This window comes from Calidris pugnax, unplaced genomic scaffold (assembly GCF_001431845.1).
Source record: "Calidris pugnax isolate Ruff unplaced genomic scaffold, ASM143184v1 scaffold24, whole genome shotgun sequence".
In the NCBI taxonomy this organism is placed as follows: domain Eukaryota; kingdom Metazoa; phylum Chordata; class Aves; order Charadriiformes; family Scolopacidae; genus Calidris; species Calidris pugnax.
Genome location: NW_015090922.1, coordinates 30712174 through 30730607, shown reverse-complemented (window position 1 = coordinate 30730607; position 18434 = coordinate 30712174). Strand labels below are relative to the sequence as shown.

Sequence of the window (18434 nt, the reverse complement as noted above, 5' to 3'; positions counted from 1 at the left end):
ATCTTCACAGCAAGAATGATTCAGCACTGAAGATTGTGCCCAGAGAGGGTGTGAAAGGTACACCCCTGGAAGTACCTGAAACTTCACTGGATAAGGTCCTGAGCATCCAATCAAAATTTCTTAGCCCAGCATGGAGGAGGCTCGGACCGGGTGACCTCCAGACGTCCCTTCCAACTTAACTTCTCTGTTTCCAGGAACATCTTTAAGCTTGTAAATGAAACACTGTAAAGTCAGGAAATACCCTGATGTCCTCTCTCTTGCACATTCAGGCTGTGCACTGCAGGTGGCAGAGAAGCAACAGGAAAGAAGCAGCAGCAGAGATATTGTAGTCACAGTGTCTGAAGGATGTAAGCGAGGCAAGGCCTGTAGGAAGAGGTAATCTCTTTTATTAGACCAACTGATATAGTTAGAAGAACTTGGACAGGATTTCAGGCACGCAAACACTTCTTCAGCCCAAAAATAGAACCAGCCCACTTCAGTGCTAAACTCAGGTTGAAAACAGTTACTCTGAATTTAGCTAGCTATATTTATCAACTAGAGCATCTGAGAAAAAAAAAACAAAAACCAAACAACCCACAACACATAATTGGCACTTGCAGAGTGGAAGAGATGTTAACTACATTTTCATCTTTCCTCTTATTATACCTCCTGAGGGAGGCAGAGGGATATTTTTGCCTACAGAACATGAGGGTGGAAGAGAGGTTTGAAGCGTGACAGAGCAGCTCGGCACGGCTGAGCATGGGAAGCTTCCCGGGAATCAGAGAAACTTGGGCCGCACATCGTAAAACACGTACATGTGCCAGAGACCAGTGTGAGGTTCAGGACAAGGTGACCAAGCAGGGGTGGCCCCAAAGCCTGTGCCACTCTGATCCCTTCTCACTGGCACGGACCACATGGACATGCTCGGCTTTTCCTGCTGGATGGGAAGCCCACACAGCAGTTGGCAGGCTGGGTGAAGGCCTCGCCTCCTGCATCCTTCATGGTTTCCTCACCGTATGCCAAAAGCCCCACCTGGTCCTTCAGCCACAAGTGTCTGATGGGTACTGGTGCCTCAGCTCTGAGGTGCCCACCTGATCCTCCCATCATCACAGAGCCTAGGCAGAGCCTCAGGGCCACACACACCTCAGGTCCCATCCATCACCACAGACACCAGCCAGACACCCCCCTGTGCCCAGGCCCCTGCCTGGCACCAGGGCTGAATCCCTGGGCCTGACCGACACTTCTCTCGATCGCATTTTGACCTGGGACATAAGGCCCGGCCTGGGTTTGGGGTCAGCTCTGTGAGGTGTTTGTTTGCCACCCTGCTTCCCCCCACGAAGCTCCGGCAGGGCCCCCAAGCCCAGCCCAAGTTTACCACAGGAGCCCATTGCTCCTTCACAAGCATTAACCTCCGCTTAGGAACTGTCCCTCCCCAGCCCGGGGTCAGCCCCACACACCCCTGGCCCTGCCGCCCACCCGCTGCCAAACCCCATCGCCCTGGAGGACGGGCACTGGGCCCGCAAAGTACCCAGCCAGGCTCTTGGGACAGCCCCTTCGGCTGCCCACATGCTTCTTGTGCTAATTAATACTGTTTCTTGCACTAATTACTGCTTTCTCCAGTTTTGTCTAAGAATGGCCTGACTGACACTACTTCAAACCCCTGCAGACAACCAGAACCATGCATCCCTTATCTAAAAGCATTAGTTACCAAACAAAAATAAAGGAGGGGGGGAAGCTTTTCTTCTGGCATGTATTATTTTTGGTGAACTTCCCCTCCCTTGGCCTTTTTTTGTTCTGTCCATGTCTTTAATTAGACTTACTTTTAAAATTTCTCCTGAATTTATATGTTCCTCATGTAACTAAAGGTCAATTAATTTGGACACAGTGCCTAGTCGTTACTTCTTCCCTTCCTCCTTCTCTCCCCATTGCTGTCCTTGAACATGGGTGGCACGTTTGCTGTTTTATACTATGGTGATGTACTCTTCATCCAACATTCTTTTTTAAAAAGCTCTCACAGGGTCACAGTAACGTACACCAGTCCTTTTAACACCCATGCACCACAACCACTCAGACCCCCCAGAGATGACCTGAATGTGGATGAGCAGTTGTGATTCCTGTTCAGACAAAGTGGACTCCTTTCCTCTTGACTTGGTCTCTACCCCTTCTGTCCTGCCTCCCTCTCTTCTCCACTCATGTGCATTTGCCTTCTTCCACCTCATTTAAAGAAAAAGCTGTGGCAGAGCAGACCCAGCTCAAGGTCACTCAGGATCATGGTTGTAGCAAATCTGAGGCACCCAGCACCTGTTTCTGAAGAAATTCATGGCTCCTGGGATGTGTGAGCATCCACCCACTGCTTGTGGTAGGAGAGGTTGTGGAGGTCCCAGGGCAGCTGTGGGGAGCCAGGAGGAACACCTACACAGAACATATGTTTAGCCTATAAGGAAATCTGTACTAAGACTCATGGATGAATCTGTACTCTTAATCAGGCTCTTAAATCAAACAGGAGGGCAAAACCATACAGTGTGAAGAGGTGAAAGAAACCAGATTACAGAAAGTCTTAAGAGCACAATGTCTAACAAAGACACAGCCAAACCAAGCCTCTGTGAGTGTCATATCAGACTGAACCCACGTCAAGTTTCTGAATCAAGCCATAGACAAGCTGATGACATAGTGAGAGTGTGTGAGAAACACGATGGAAGATAGCCTTTCCCTGACAGATGACAGCAGGCACATGTCTGACTGGCTTTAGAACCACGAAAAAGGCCCCATCTTCTTAGCACAGTTGTCTCATCAAAACACCACAAAAACCAAGACCAAGCAACCAGACTGATGCCTGTACATTAATCCTACAAGCATATGTAATGAAATCCATGTCTCCTGAAGCTTGAGTTATATCAGACTGCATGCCTGATTTCTAACTTGATGACAACCACCTTAGTGAACTTCAAGCACAACACTGGTTGTCACACCTGTCTGACTCAAAAGGCTGTTCCTTAGGCTGACAGCCGTTCTGCAGGTTGGCACACTGCAGCCCAAGCCCCTCATTCCAAAGGATCTTTAGTTTATGCTTTGTAGTCACAAAGCAGTTGGCCCCAGTTATACCTTAGAATAAACATGAATCCTCCCATCTGCACCTGGGAGTGATCATTCCCAGCCAACATTCCTATGTACGGTGACCACAAATCTAGCTAAGTCAATATAGGTTTGTTACTAGTGAAATATGTAGGCACCAAGCTGCAAAGCCTCTCTTACCTCTGAGCTATTGCTCCTGCTCCTCAAACTATGTTTGTGTAAGGGGAAAAGAAGCAGTAGCATTCCTTCCATTACTGTTGGTGCTACAGTGGGACTTTTGTTTGCAATGAGCAACAGAAAAGGCTGCCAAGAAATCAGATCTATTGCTACAAGTTTTATGGATATTATCTTTCCCCTCAAATGCCCTGAAATGCAAATATTTTATGGTTGGTATGCACTTCGTCACAGTCATGAGTTCCATTTACTTTAATTTCATATTACATAAAAAGACGCAATCAACCAGAGGACAGGGGGTCCATTTGATGGGTCAGATGTATTTGTTCTGCAAGACTCTGTGAGGGACCTGAACTAGACTCCTGCAGCTGGAGTGACCTTGTGCTCAGAGCCACAGAGCAGCTCGGAGGCTGCATAGGCCCGTTGTGTTAAGCACTGCAGAGGCAGCCCCGTGGTGTTTGGAAGAGGCAGGATGAAGGCAGGCTCTTTCTCAATTATCTCCAGCACTGAAACAGGCTGGATACCACATTGACCCAGATGTGTAATCTAGGTCGTGTGTAGTGGGCCCAAGCAGGTTCAGACAGGTTCCTGTGTCAAAGGCAAGATCCAAAGCTGAGGAATGGGGGAAAAGAGTATTTACATTATTAGAGTAGGTCTTCTGAGGTCACTACCAACCATCATTTATTACCCTGTTACCTTCAGATGCTAAATGGACTTTGTACTTTAGGGACTGATGATAATTTAGGCATTTACACCTGTTCCAACTTCCCTTTAAGGCTGGTCTTTAAGAAAAGTGACAGCAGGAGCTCTCTGTAGAAACGCTCCATGAACACAGCCAGGATCCAGCTCCAATTTTTTGGCATGGACCATGACAGAGCTGAAAGCTCTAGGGTGCAGAGAGGAAAACACAGGAGGCTGAGGGAGGCTTACCATAAAACTGGGATAATTCAATCCTGTCTGCTGTGCAGTGCAGGCTTTATACAAAGGGCAAAATACAGCACATCTGTCAGAAACTGTTTGTAGTATGTGGGAACAGCATCGCAGTCCAGCTATTCAATAGTCCCACCATGCAGCTTCACCAGTACATTGGGAAGGGTGGTGTCAACACCAGCAGGATCCAGTATTAGATTTAAGAGAGTTTCTAAACATAAACCCCTAAAGAAAACCAGAAGTCCTTAACAAGCCAAAATCTAAGATGACTTAAAAATGTGCTATTTAGTTGTTTGTCTCCATCCCAATTTCATAATTACACTTCTGTCCCAGAAATATAACCTGTAGGTAGTCCAAAGCATTGTTGCACACAGTCTTGAAACCCAGACTTATCTGTAAAGAAGTATTTCTTTACACTTGCAGACAGTGGCAAAATATCTCTACATAATGCATCTTAAGGAGAAATACAAATTAAGCCCAGACTTGTTCTGAGATACTGCAGGGGAATTGCATTGTTTAGTTTGTGCATTAGAAATGTTAAAAATAAAAGTTTGCCAGTATACATACAGTATGTGGGGCTTCAATAGATCTTATTTTTTTACCACAGGTCCAAAGTCTTAAGTTTAAACTATGAAGCACAGCCTGATATCTTAGGTGGCTTTCCAGCAATATCAGACTAGACCTCCCACTGCCTGGCGCCTTCATTTTCCTCCCATGAGGCTTCTGAATGTATTGGCTAATTTAATCCAAACTTCATTAGGGAACAGTCTTAAAAATAACAGTGTTCCATGTTTTATAAAACAGGTGGCTGTTTAGAGAGGGCTGGATTTCACCCCATAACTTTTCACTCAGTTGGCCAGTTTCTATAGAGTATGGGAGTCTGTGTATCACAGCCAAAGTACTGCAAGAGATAGATCGTCATAGGAAACAAAGGAGAATTTCAAAGTTATGTGTAACAACAGCAGAAAAAATTACCTTAATTTTTTAACCTAAGAATAATAATGCAAACCCATAGGAACCCAAGCTTCATCACCCCTATGAGTCAGAGAAATACCTGTTTGGGAACACGGTGCAGGCTCAGGCCCTTTGGGTAGGATTTCACATCAGCTCTGCTCCTGTGGATTCCACCAGTTAACTAATAACACTGAGGGCAGAGATGAGCAACACAATAGACTTCTGTACCAAAGTCTTTTCTGCAGAGGGGTATACGTGGTTCGGTTGTGTCCACTGCTAGCTGTTTTGGTGACTGGCAGAGATCATCTTACCAGTGGTACTTACCCCTTCCTTGGCAGAGAGAACTCGCAGTCACTCTGAGCATCCTCCGATCCTATTAACGCAGTGACAGTGACGTGCAGAGCTGTTTCTGGGACAGATCGCTCTAAACAGCCAGCGCTAAATGAGGTACAGCACCGCACAGGCATATGTGACCACAAGAGACAAATGTGACTGCAGCTTTCCTAAAGCTTTCCCTGCCCTGCCAACACCCCATTTCCAACAATCTTGGGATCTGGCACATGCTAAAAGTAGTTGAGAAGGTTATTTCTCAACATTTCAGCATTTTAAAACACCAGTGTTTTACTTTTTGTAGTCTATTTTTCATAGTTTAGTTACAAAGTCTGTTTTTGTGTGTTCCCAGCCTGTTGCTACCATAAATGTTGAGATTATACTATTTCCAACAATCATAATAGCTATTTGGAGTCTATATAACCTGGAGAAGTAGTATCTAGGTGGTTTATGATCAAATTAAATGCACCTATCCTCAGAGTAAAAACTTTTTTTTCCCAAATATCACTTTCTCTAATGGAGTTCTCACAAGCACTTCCTCCCTCTTACCATTTCTTGGCATGTAGAAATTACAGCATGTTACGTTTTCCTCCCAGGCTACTTGTGTTTGAAACAGACCCCGAATGCAGTGTGGGTATAGCGCTGGAGAACCATACAGGCTGTGGGATAACCATGCATTTTAAAAATGTGTGCTTTTATGTATGTGAACATGAGAAAGCATGTGAAAGATTTGGCCCAAACCTGCAAGGTCACGTGAAGAATTACACAGTTCATATTTGGTTTCTAATCTTATAGCAGAATGTGGCATATTCTATTTATTTCATTTTTTTGTTTTCCAAGGTGGAAGTAACACTAGGGAAACTGATGTTCCCAACCAATGTATCTGCAGGATAACTTCCTAAGACAAGCTCTAGGAAGGAAGAGAATCCAGTCTGTCCCAGCCTGTCCTCTCTCTCTGCTGAGGTTTATCAGTATCTTCTTCAGTTCAGGACAAGGATGGCAGTAATGTCACTTATGGAAGGAGAGAAAATAGGTTACAGCCATCAGCCTACCCTATAAAGATCATAGACACTTCCAGGCTGTGTGAACCTCATTAACCGTGGCTGTAGCAGCATAAACATTAAATTACAGAATTCTCAGTCACTGGACTCTCTTGTTTAAAATGTAGAGTTGTTACTAAAACAGAGCAAAAACATTCATGACAAGTCATTGAGACAAAGCCTTCCTACATCTGCTAAAGAAAAATTGTTCTGCTCCAGTCTTCCATGGTATGTCCTATATCAACTCACTTAACTGAAAAAGATGACACAGATCCTCTCTTGGTACATGGCTCAGTTGAAAAAATGAGAAAAAAGTTTTTCCTGTTTACCATGTGAATGTCTGCCACAGCATTTCCTGTAGCATCAGTATTACTGGCGAGGGGGAACTCAATCAGTGTCAGAAGTGCTTTGTCAGACTAAGGTTAAATACCAAACAGAAGTGGAAGAATTTTGTTTAAGCAAAATTCTGCAAACTCTGCTTGGTTTTACTGCTAGCAGCAAAACCAGTAAGAGACAGAAATGACTTAATCTGTGACATAGGCTATGCAGGATTAACTAAACTCAGGAAATTGGTAAAGGGTCTTGCAAATGAAAAACCCTCTTGATCTCACTCTGGTAGCCCTTTCTTGTCACTTCCTAAACAGATCTGTAATACAGCTTCAGCTTCAAAAGAAAAGCACCAGGATTCCCAACCTCATTCGTTTCATTGATGCCAACTCTGTGTAAAGCAGTTCAAAGCACTTCAGAAAGCTCTTCTGCATGATAAGCGTCACACTACGCTGCTGTGAGGCAGAGGGTGAGTCCCTGAAAGGCCATTGTGCAATTCAGGGCAAAACTTGGTGTGTGGGAATACTGGGGAGGTGAGATTGCAACTCCCTACTTTGTAGTAGCCTCCCTACTACTCCCTACTTAGCAGTAGCCTCTCTACTTTTGGCCGGCCAGTGGATGAGAGAACTTTTCCCATACGCAGAGCTGGTCTTCCACTTTAGTTCTGGCCTCACCTTACCCAGACATGCCACAGCATTTACTTCATTCCAGGCTTTTCAGGCATGTAGTACTGCATGAAACTGTTACTCTCAGGGCAGAAAGAAACTAAGGTCTCATTCCACAATTCCAGCCCATTAACTCAGTATTTGGTACACACCCTGTTCTCTGTGCTTTAAATAAACCTTGGAAAGAGAACCCTGCAGAACAGCTTTACAGCTTGAATTCCCCATCACTGGGTATTAATTCAGACCACAGAAATAGAGGGGGTAGAATAGGCCATAGAGATGGCAGCCTGTTTTACTCATGCAGTTCTCAAAGGTGAAAGAAAAAAAGAAATTGCTTTACCAGGAAAGAACAGAAACAAAACAGAAACAAAAAAAGAACAGAAAGGAAAAAGGCAGAAAATGAGGAACTCGCCAACCTTATTAGCGGGTTCTATTTAATGATTAGAAGGAATCAATTTAGAAGCTTTCAGATAGCAACTACACAAGACTCTTGCATGTCAGTTTTCCTGTGTGAAGCTTTCCTTTAAGTCTGCAGCACAGCACATCTTGCTTTCCTGAGAGTGGTGGTCTTAGGGTTCACATGCGTTGTGGTGAAGGACACAAAATGTCTTCAACTGATGCCTCACCAGCTCAGAATGGCAACCACCTCTAAGCACTAGGTTGGCTCCCTCTGATCTGTTGGTGTTGCAAAAGTTTAGAACAAACTCAACAAAGACTGCTGTCCTTATGCATTAACAGAGCAAAACTATATTAGCAGACATCCTGGATTAGCTCCAAGTCCCAGACCACGTAGAAGTTCCTTAGGTTCGCTTGATGGACCAGGCACTTTGTTCACTACTGCTTTTGGTATATCACCAATAAAAGATATCTAGGCTTTGATGGCAATGCTCTCCTGGGGACAGGAGGAGGAATTTCATACCACTTTTCTCAATGATCAACTTGTCATCAGCACTAATTCCAAACTACCACTATTCACCACTGTACCACATTCACCACTGCTACTAACATTGGCAAAATTGTCAAAGGCTTCTGACAGACACTGACTCTCTTAGGTGCTTCCAAAAGTTTCTTTTTTTGTTAGTTTTTTTTTGTTTTGTTTTTGTATTTTACAAGCCCTGTTTTCTCATTTACATATATTTGTTAAATAGTGTTCATTAACAACTTACGTTGCTTCCATAAGTAGCATAAATACAGCTCAAGGAGCAGAAGTAGCTCTACAAACATCATATCCTCACCTATATTCACAGGGCTTACAGCAATGTTACAAACCAAAAAAAAAACCAAACCACCAAAACCCAAAAACCCATGAAAGGAAAACTTTACCTGGTATAATTCATCTTCTCAAAGTTCTTGAGTCTCAGGTTTCCACTTACTTTTAGAAGACTGTTAAACAACAGGTCTTATGTGCATACCAACCACCTTCTGAAGCATTTCTCTGTAACTCATTCCTGAACTGGAGACAAGGATCATCTTCTTTGTAAGCAACACCACGGTACAGGTAGCTTTTCCTAGAGCGTTACTGAAACATACTGAAAAAAATCTTTCCTCCCTAATCTGAGGAAGAGGGACTACAGAGTGAGGAAGGGGAATTTCTCCTTAGTAATTGTCTTCAAAATAAGTACAACAAAGTAACCTCCAACACTTGTTGAGTGGGTGAAATCCATTGAAGTCTCTGTCCTTTACAATTGACTCAAATGAGCACAGGATCTTATTGAGCACTTGGATACTTTCAAATAAGCTTAATTCAAAGTTCCTCAAAACCAACAGAAATACTCCTTTTCTCCCCAAACTTAAATGAGTTTCAGTTAAGGTGCTTTTACATTTACATTTTCAAATATCTCTGAGGGAGTACATTGATGGGTTGATTTTTCTAAGTCTGTGATAATGTTTTTCAATACCAAAGGGCTAAAAATGTTAAAGAAAGCATATCGACTGCGCAGTGACCCTCAGTACAGAGCACCGTGCTGTGCTACAAGAGCTAGGTCTGCATGACAAACAGAAAAATATGAAAAGGCATGTGATATTGACTGCCATCGATTTGAAAACCTTTACCAGAAATTCATTAATTGAGTTCAGCCTACAGTTCCTTGCCAACAATGTAGGAACAGGTGGAAAGGACCAAATTAATAGTAGTCACAGAAACATTCCTCTTGTATTGCCTGTCCCTCAAAATAATTTGGAAAGTTTTAACTTAAATGAATAAGCTCCTCAAAAATTACGTCAGCTCAGTTTGTTTCATGACAAAAGTTAGCCCCAGCAGCTCGTGCCTTGCAGCAAACAGAGTTCTCTGGAAGGGCTGGTCACAACAGCACAAACCTAGGTACATTTTGTAAAACTTGGTTTTGACAACTGCATGCAGTAGTTAAATTGAAACAGTTGCCCTGGAAACACTGCTTCTGGACAAGTAATCCCAGCAATGCTGAGTCCCTTCGGTGAGGAGGGAGACCAGGAACACTTGGAGGCCATGCTGAGAACTGGAGACACAGCTCAGGTAGACCTTTCTATCCCAGGCTCAACGTCTTTCTCTGAGAACAGAAGGGTCATGCAGTCATAGACACAAGGCCACTCTCAGGTCTGTAAACAATGAATACTCTGTTTACAGAGCAAGAACAGCGTAAGACATCTTTGAAGCAAATCAGTGTATTAGGTAGATTAATACACAGGATTATTTCTCCCCCTCCTTCCCATTTTTGGTTACCAATTTTATAAATATCTGCTAATGGGTTGTTCAGAACTTTGCTGTTCAGTTCTCTCAACCTACCTTATATTTTCAGGGTATTGGTAGCTGTCAAAGTCCTTTACCACTTAGGACTACCAAACCATAAAAATTTGGGTGCAGGATTATTTTTCTATAATTCAACACCTGAGTATCTCCATAATTCCCAAAAGGTAGGAAGAGATTCCGCACTAGCTGTCCTGCCGTTTGACAGCGGCAAAGCAAGGATCTGTGTGGAATTATCTGTCAACAGCACAGCGAGCTCTCTGGCAGCAGGAAGAAAAATGGGAAAGCAGATCCCTTTGCAGTCCACAATGATGTGAACTTGCAATAGGTGATAATTTTATTTTTTTTCAAATAATGAATTTATGTTGGGAAAACACACCATAAGCAGTAAACTGCAATTACAGGGCAAAACAGGCACTACCTTTTTAAAGGAATGCATGATGGTTTGATTCTGTTTCTCCTGTGGATTACTTGTGGTACAAACACACAAACACACTCACACACACTTTCCACCCCTCACTTCCACTCCCAATAATAGCAAAAATAAACATGAAAAATAATATTAAAAAAAACTCTGTATTCAGCAATATTCACACCAAAGTATATGTATAGATATATCCATTAAAATTATGAACATTTCTAAATATATTTTATGTATCATACATATATTTATATGTATAATTACATATCCACAGAAGTAGTGTTGCTGTGCTCAAGCCAGCAGTAAAAGCAAAAACAGGTTTCACAATAGGACACCCATATATGCATATGTACTGGCTGTTTGGTTTGTGAATTTATTTACAACTTAACTATATCATAATAAATGCTTACTGTTCTATTGTACAAACGTAATAGTAAAGGTTTAGGTTTGTTTTTTAAATACAAAGACTGCAAATGAATACATGAAAAAAATTACACACCATGTACAGTATTTATAATTTATAAATGCAAAGTTAAGACCTCTTTAAATTATTGCACTTGCATATTTTTTTGTTTTTTTTACAAAGATAGTTTATATGTATCATATATATATATATGTGTGTGTAAATATATATATATATATAAAACAAATTTTTCAGCTCACTAAATGTAGTAAAGTTGAATGTTGTTACCTTGAAGTTCGTTCTTCTTCACATAACAGCCCAACCTGAATTTTGAATATATATGAATCTACTCTACAAATCAGTTTGATCTACCCTAGAAAGCAGTCCGTTATTTTAGGTTTTTTTGACAGAGTATACACCCGTATTACAATCGAGCACAGTTTTTGGTCAGAAAGCAAAACAAGAGTTGTGATGTGCCTTTGCTAGATTGGGATACAGAACCTAAAGTTTGAACGTGAACTTCCTCATAGTAGTGTGCAGAAAGCCTTTCCTGTGTTTAGTATGAACAACATTAATCGTTCCGCTGCACAGAGTTGTTCCTATATCACAGTGTTTGAGGCAAATGCATTATTTTAAGAGGGTCATAATTGTTTTGAGCGCCTAACAATCTCTATTTTTTAACATGGACAGCGCTGTTTGCTATCCCTACAATTTTAACACTAAATGCTCTAAATGCAGTCACAGCAAACTGATCACACTGTTCTAAGTTTAAACACATGGAAGAAGTCTGTGCCACATAAAAAGATGAATTCCACACTGCATGCCCTCTCCAAGCTAAAAATTTTTTATCATATAATCCAACTTAAAAAAAAAACAAAACAACAACCACTTTTGCATTTCTCTAATGGTCATATATAAAAAAAAATAAAATACTGCCATGAGTTGAACCATTGCAGCAGAACGTTGCACTACTGTACAAAATTCAGAGATTAATTATACCAATGGAGTTTGTCAGTGCTATAATAAAATATGTAATATCTCATATGAGTATCATGCTATGTCACCTATTTATCTCACTTAGTCCATACTTTTCATGCACCATCTCATAATACATTAGAAATGCTCAGATATGGCTTCAAACTGTCCTTTTACCTTTACTGGGCTTAGAAGGGAAAAATAATTGGAATTATTAACAAAAATAATGCACTCTGCACTCTGTAAATGCTTGATTCACTTAGAATAGACAGCCCATTGTGGCTGTCATTGGTGGTCTAGGTGCTAACAAAAAGTAACATTTTGTCATGACCTTTCTTTTTCACAACAGGAAAACAAACCAAACCACAACCACTGGAACCAAAATTTTTACTTCTAGTGGACATTGTACTATAGCAAACATATATTTTATGTGGTTTGGATAATTCTGTATCAGAAACAATACCTAGCTGACTTAATAGAGCAACTTTTTGTCAATTTGACAAATTTTTTAGGATAACATATTCTGTATCAGTACTTATAAACTTCAAAATATAAAATATTATGTGGTACTGCTAATATTTTGAATGTTAAGTAACAGAACTAGTGAAGTTATGTTTACTGTCAATGGATAAACAATGAATTAAAAGTTTTCCATAACTCAGACACAGTGTGATAAGGAATATTTTTGCAATGCTTGTAAGATTAGCATTCAAAGAGGAAGAATAACAGCAAATATACTTTACCCATGAAGGAAAAACATTCCATTCCAGAGTATTTTTGTAGTCACCATAGATTTGGAGAATTTCCATGTAAATTAGGAATAGTAGACTGTCTCAAGCACTTAGTGGATGAAAGGTTGCATCTACATGATTTAGTTAGAACTGCTAAGGATTAAAGCAGAGGACACAGCGTGAGACACTATTGATTCTACTTTGGTGTAATTGTTTCCTGCCATTTTTTTTATTCCAAAATAGTTTGCTGCAGCAAACATTAATTTCTGCACTTAGAATTGGTAAAGCAAACTGACAAAAAAATAATGGGGCTGCTGCTAGGAACATATCATACAAATAAGACAACTTTATATTGAGTTCTCAACCTCTGGGGTATCTATCTACTGCAAAGGCTTAGGTGCATTTATATATTATGTGATTACGTATCACATACTGTACACACGTACAGATACTGGTATGTGCTCGACCATAACAAAAGGCAAAACTCAAAAGTCCAAGTCATTTACATGAAACCCATAAGATGGCATGCTTCTTAGAGCGATACAACTCAACAGACGCGACATAGAAAAAGACAACCTGTTCTCTGTCTTTAAGTCACTACTATTATTTGTTGCAGTTACACAAATGGCATGTTATCACGGAACCACTATTATCTGTGAAATAGCATATAGTGCAGTATAGGCTGTATGTGAAAGGTATGCAAAGACTGTGTTTTCACCTACTGTGTGGATTAATGTGAAGACTTTTTTTTTCTCATTATTTTTAAGTGAAAGATGGAAGGCAAATTAAGTGTTGTTGAAACATACTCTGTACAATTGCACTAAATTTAAGAGTGGCATTGAATGTAAGGTCTTAAAATCTGTGCATAAGTTTGTAAGGCTGAAGCCTAAGTCAGCACAGAACTGTAAACACAATATTTTAGAGTACTTTTCTTCAGTCAGTTATTCTTTCTCTGAGAAAGGCAGTTCTAAGCCTGGAAATTTTGCTAAACTAGGGGAAAAAAACAAACAGACAAACGGAGAATTTTCCTAATTTCACTTCTGTTGGGATGGGGAAAAAGAGCAGTAGAAGACATGCAGTGTTACTGTGCAACACAAAAGCTAGTGAATACAAAAACATTTTTGATTTATTGTGATGGTACCACAATCCCTCTTATCATACCTGACCTTTCTGACAAGGCTTTTGTTCCCAGCAGAGAGCATACTTCAAGTATGTTTCTAATACCTTTTAAAATACAACTCAGCAGGTAGAAATAAAAATGATGACTGTACTTAATTGTGAGCTAGGCAAGGAAATCTTTGCTGTCACATTTAAATTTTAATTTTAATCTGATACTTATGTCACTATGGATACAAAATCCCCAACGTGATACTCTCTGTCATATCGGAGATAAATATCCAGTACTTCCAGTGTTTTAAGGGAGGAGTTGTCTAGGTTTATAAATCATTCTGAAGAACAAAGCACCATCACTAGTTCTTTCAATGTTTGCCTTGTGACTGACAGACAACTTGTATCACGATACTTAATGAAGTACTTTAAACCTTTAACCTGAATGTTGGTTTTCCTTTAGTTTGCAGCAAGAGAATTCACTGTAACCTAAGCATGAATTACAGTTGCCAAGGATTCTGCTGGAGTTCAAACTGATTACAAGTAGATCACACATAAACATTCACGACAGCAATGGGTATATTGTTCTATTTATAGCCAAGAACTCCCAAGTGACACTGGTGTTAAAGCCAGCCACAGTACGGTATAATAAAAGTACCATTGAAACCCTTACTAGAAAGATACAATTTAGAAGTACCCCCTAAGTTCCCTCCCCTCCCGCCCCCCATGAGTTTTAAATTAAGGCCTCAGCAATGTAGCCCATGAGATAAGGCCAGTCTTTTATATTCACAAGTCGTAAGTTCTTTTTTGATAGCTGATTCCAAAACATCTGGGTTGTCATTTTCCCTCTGTTCACATTGTGTCACTGGTGTAGGTCAGGAGATTTGCTGCCAGAGTCATTTAGCCGAGGTAACTCCATGGGTGTTACCTTCCTAGGCAGATCTGCTTCTTAGCATTTTGTAGCTTTTCTTTTTCCTCTTTTTTTTTTTTTCCAAATAAAAATGAAACAAAACAAAACAAAAACAACAACCCCCCCAAAAAGAGGGGATGCTTTTCAGGTTAAAGCAATTTGTTACTGCTGTTCAGTCATCAATCTTCACAGGAAGTGAATCTGAGGTCCCAGGAGCATGGGACTGGGAGGAAATCCATATAGATGCTTCCTCACCTCTTGTTACTTTCTCCCATTGGTTGAGATTGTCCCTGCAGATGCAAAAAAGTCACAGAGGTAAAGCATTGTTCATAAGTCTATTGGGATTTCTTCCTAACAATACTGTCTGCTGTACTGTACTTGAGAAGTAGTTTTATGCACTACCTGCATATCATCCAAGCTTTTATCATCTTTACATTATTTCATCCTTCACCTTCAGTTAGCCCATTTTGTAATCCTGTGTGGCTCATATACATATACGTTGACTGTATATAAGCCTAGGGCATACCTTCCCCAGAACAAGCCCTGAACCTAAAGATTCCCGCTCTAGAAATTTCTAGCCCTCATGGCTGCAGAGAAAATTCAGCTGTGACCCAAGAGAGACATGTCTGTAGAGACTCTGAAACAACAAGCCTGGAGACAAGCGGCCTTCCTCACTTTGGACTTCAGGGATTTCACCACAGCAGACTCTGGCCCTTTTCAAAACCACCACAGAGACCAGGACTTTTGCCAGGAAACTTCCTTCATTGGAAACAACAGAAGGGCATTAAGCCTTCTGAAACTCCTGCACGCAGGCTGCCTAACCATGTATGAAACCTTGCATGCCAACATCAGAATATCAGCTTTCAGTTACTAATGTGGTGTTCATACTGTTCATATACTACGTTTAAAGAGTACCCATCCCTTGAGACTGAAATTTTTACTGCCTCACAGCCTGGCCTTCCCCCAAGTCCAAATTTTGGTTCCCAAGCCATAAAATGATGAGAAATTAAGTTCGCAATGTTCTAATGATCTGAAGGGAGTTCAGCCCCATAATTTTACTTGCTGTACAGTAATACCACTCCAGTGACTGGGAAGCCTGTGTTGATGGTATCCAATAGCAGACATGTGACCTACAGCCAAATCTAGCATTCAGTCTTCCAATACAGAGAGAAACAGATTAAGCTCAACTGTTTCAGTTTCATACTATCAGATACCTAGTTACTAAAACAACAGTTCTCAGATGTCTTCAGTAAACAAACAGGACTGTAAAAGTACTAAGGTCTTACATGCTATCTGTCATATTATCGTATTACATCGGAATTTACTGGCAGAGCTCTTCTGATTTTTATGTCACAGCTTTGCTGAAACAGTTGATAAAATAGCAAATAATGAGCTGAAAGCACAGAAAACAGGTAAGAAGAGAAAATGTTGCATTTTCCAGGGACGGGGGAAGGCAGGATCTGATGGAGTTTACTGAAGAAAGCTGGTGCCCTCTAGGGGAACACCCACACCATTTTCTGCACACAGATGGAAACCTGCTCTGCTAGAGCTCCAGGCCAACTGGAAGTCATGAAGGCAGCGTTAATATGGCACTGAAGATCAGCTAATACAATCAGGCAATAAGGATCAGAAAAACAGAACCGTCACTATTTCTAGGTCTCTTTCCTGAAATTGAGAAAGTAATGAGGAGAACCGCAGCCAAAATATTTTTAAATTATATCAGTTTCAGCAAGAATTGAAAAACTTGAAAGCGCATCGCAAAATGTTTAAAATTATTTGGTCTGAAATATAGGAAAATTAAATCACTTCATCTCAAACTCAAAATAAATGTGCTATCATAGATTTGCCACTTTGGTAGGCCTAGCAAGTACGTGTGCTACAAAACATACATAGGATTTATTCTGAACACTGTAACACAGGTAGCTGGTAATTTTGATCTATACAGAATGATAAGACAGTATTTAAAAATGTGGAATAAATTACAGGACAATAAAACCTTCTGGATTCTTAGCTGCCTTACCTCAGGGAAATCAGTGACTGACACTTTTTTTTTTAAAGATGTAGATAATACACTTCATTTGCCTTTGTGCTCCCAATCAAGCCCTGGCTCCTCCCTGGCTCCTAAGTGTCTGGAATAAATGCCCAGAGGCTCTCAAAAGTAAAACCTGGATGCTGACATGCTGTCTTGGGTGCTTCTGCTGTTATTATTTGCAGCTGGTTTCTGTGTTCCAAACAATTTAGCTTCTCAAACACTGCTTTCCAAGAACAAGCTGGTGAAAGGGTGATATCAAAATGGGTTCAGTCAGTAGCTGAGGCAATACCAAACAGGAATAAGGCTGTATTCCTCTCATCACACTGAACAAAAGTTACCCGTGAAAAATAAAGGAAAGAAAATGTGGTGCAAAATCAGCTATTTGAAACACTCGGGAGTAACCTAAACCCTGCAATAACATACATTTTAGTAACTGGGGAGTTGAAGATAGATCTGTGTTCTTGGTTTCCTACTCTGCATCTCCAAGTCCAAACTCTCAACACCTCCTCAAGCCCCTCAGACAGACAGCAGAGGGTAATTTCAAGGCTAAGCTAAAACTATCAAAGTGCTCCTCAGAAGACTTTGTGCCAGGGTGTGGTTTATCAGGAAGCTCTAGCTTTATGGAGATCTTAAACCCCATCCAGACATCTATGCCCCAGTTCTGCATCTGCTTGAGTAGAAACAAGTAACTGGAAACACTCATGATAAGCATTACTGCATTTCTGAGGGTGGGTTGATGCTGTTCAGTCCAGGTAAACAGTGTAGAAATCTTTCTGACTGAAAACACGGTTACGCAAAGCACAACCTATGCTCCAGTTACATGGATCGAATAAGCGACCACTTAGCTTTCAGCCATCAATACAGCTGCAACTAGCTGCCTTCATGCAAGGATTACAAAGAGGAAGAAGTTAGAAAACTTCCAAGATCTCAGACTACCCCTCAGTAAAGCAGTTGGGTGAGTTACAACCTCGTAAAGACTGAAAGGATTACAAGCAGTTCTGTAGTTTACTTCATGTTCTCTAATTTCACACTGAAAGCAACTCTTCTTTATTTGTCAGAGTACACATTATTCAATTATCTATACTCAAACTATCAACATGTACATATTAGGTCAATGTGGCTCAAGGAGTACATATTCCTACCCCGCACTAAAACTCCAAATCACGATTTGGACTTCGATACAGTTATGATAGTAACACACTCCATGGCATTTTGAAACTCGAGAAGAGTTTAATACTATACTGTAACTGATAGAACCACTAAAATATGCACTTATGAATACTTCCACATTACTCAATTTAGGATAACAAATTACTGCTTATTATTTACCAGACATTGTTACTTTCATAGCTTCTAAGGACGGAAGACACAACTATAAAGATCACCTAGCCTGAGGGCCTGGAGGAGACAGGCCTTGGCAATTTCCTCTCAGTAACTGTGTCTCAGACCCCTATCCCTTTTACCCCTCTCTTTTAAAAAGTATACCTAGCCTTGGCTTAAGATCTTCAACTGACATTATTCCAAATGCTAAAAAAGACGTTCACTATATTACTTGTTTGCACCTTTGGGTTTCAAGTAGTCTTTACCTGCTAAATTAATGAGCCTTGTCTGATCAGAAAACATATTATGGGAAAGTTACAGATTCTGAAAAACTCATCCTTT

General features: G+C 40.7%; 2 protein-coding genes across 3 annotated transcripts in view; both read right to left on the bottom strand.

The window, feature by feature from the left end:
* The window catches only part of LOC106892932 (chromosome unknown open reading frame, human C6orf118), a 71258-nt gene extending 70175 nt beyond the window's left edge, over window positions 1-1083 (bottom strand). Inside the window, 1 exon segment of the mRNA XM_014950501.1 lies at window positions 891-1083. Within this exon segment, the coding sequence (XP_014805987.1) occupies window positions 891-1083 (193 nt within the window).
* A 9667-nt stretch (window positions 1084-10750) lies between these two features.
* PDE10A (phosphodiesterase 10A) overlaps window positions 10751-18434 on the bottom strand; it is a 190527-nt gene continuing 182843 nt past the window's right edge. The window contains exon 22 of one of the 2 annotated variants that reach the window (XM_014951028.1): window positions 10751-15030. In XM_014951028.1, the coding sequence (XP_014806514.1) occupies window positions 14913-15030 (118 nt within the window). In that variant the 3' untranslated portion in view covers window positions 10751-14912. The remainder of the gene's footprint in view (window positions 15031-18434) is intronic. The other variant, XM_014951029.1, reaches the window with a different exon arrangement.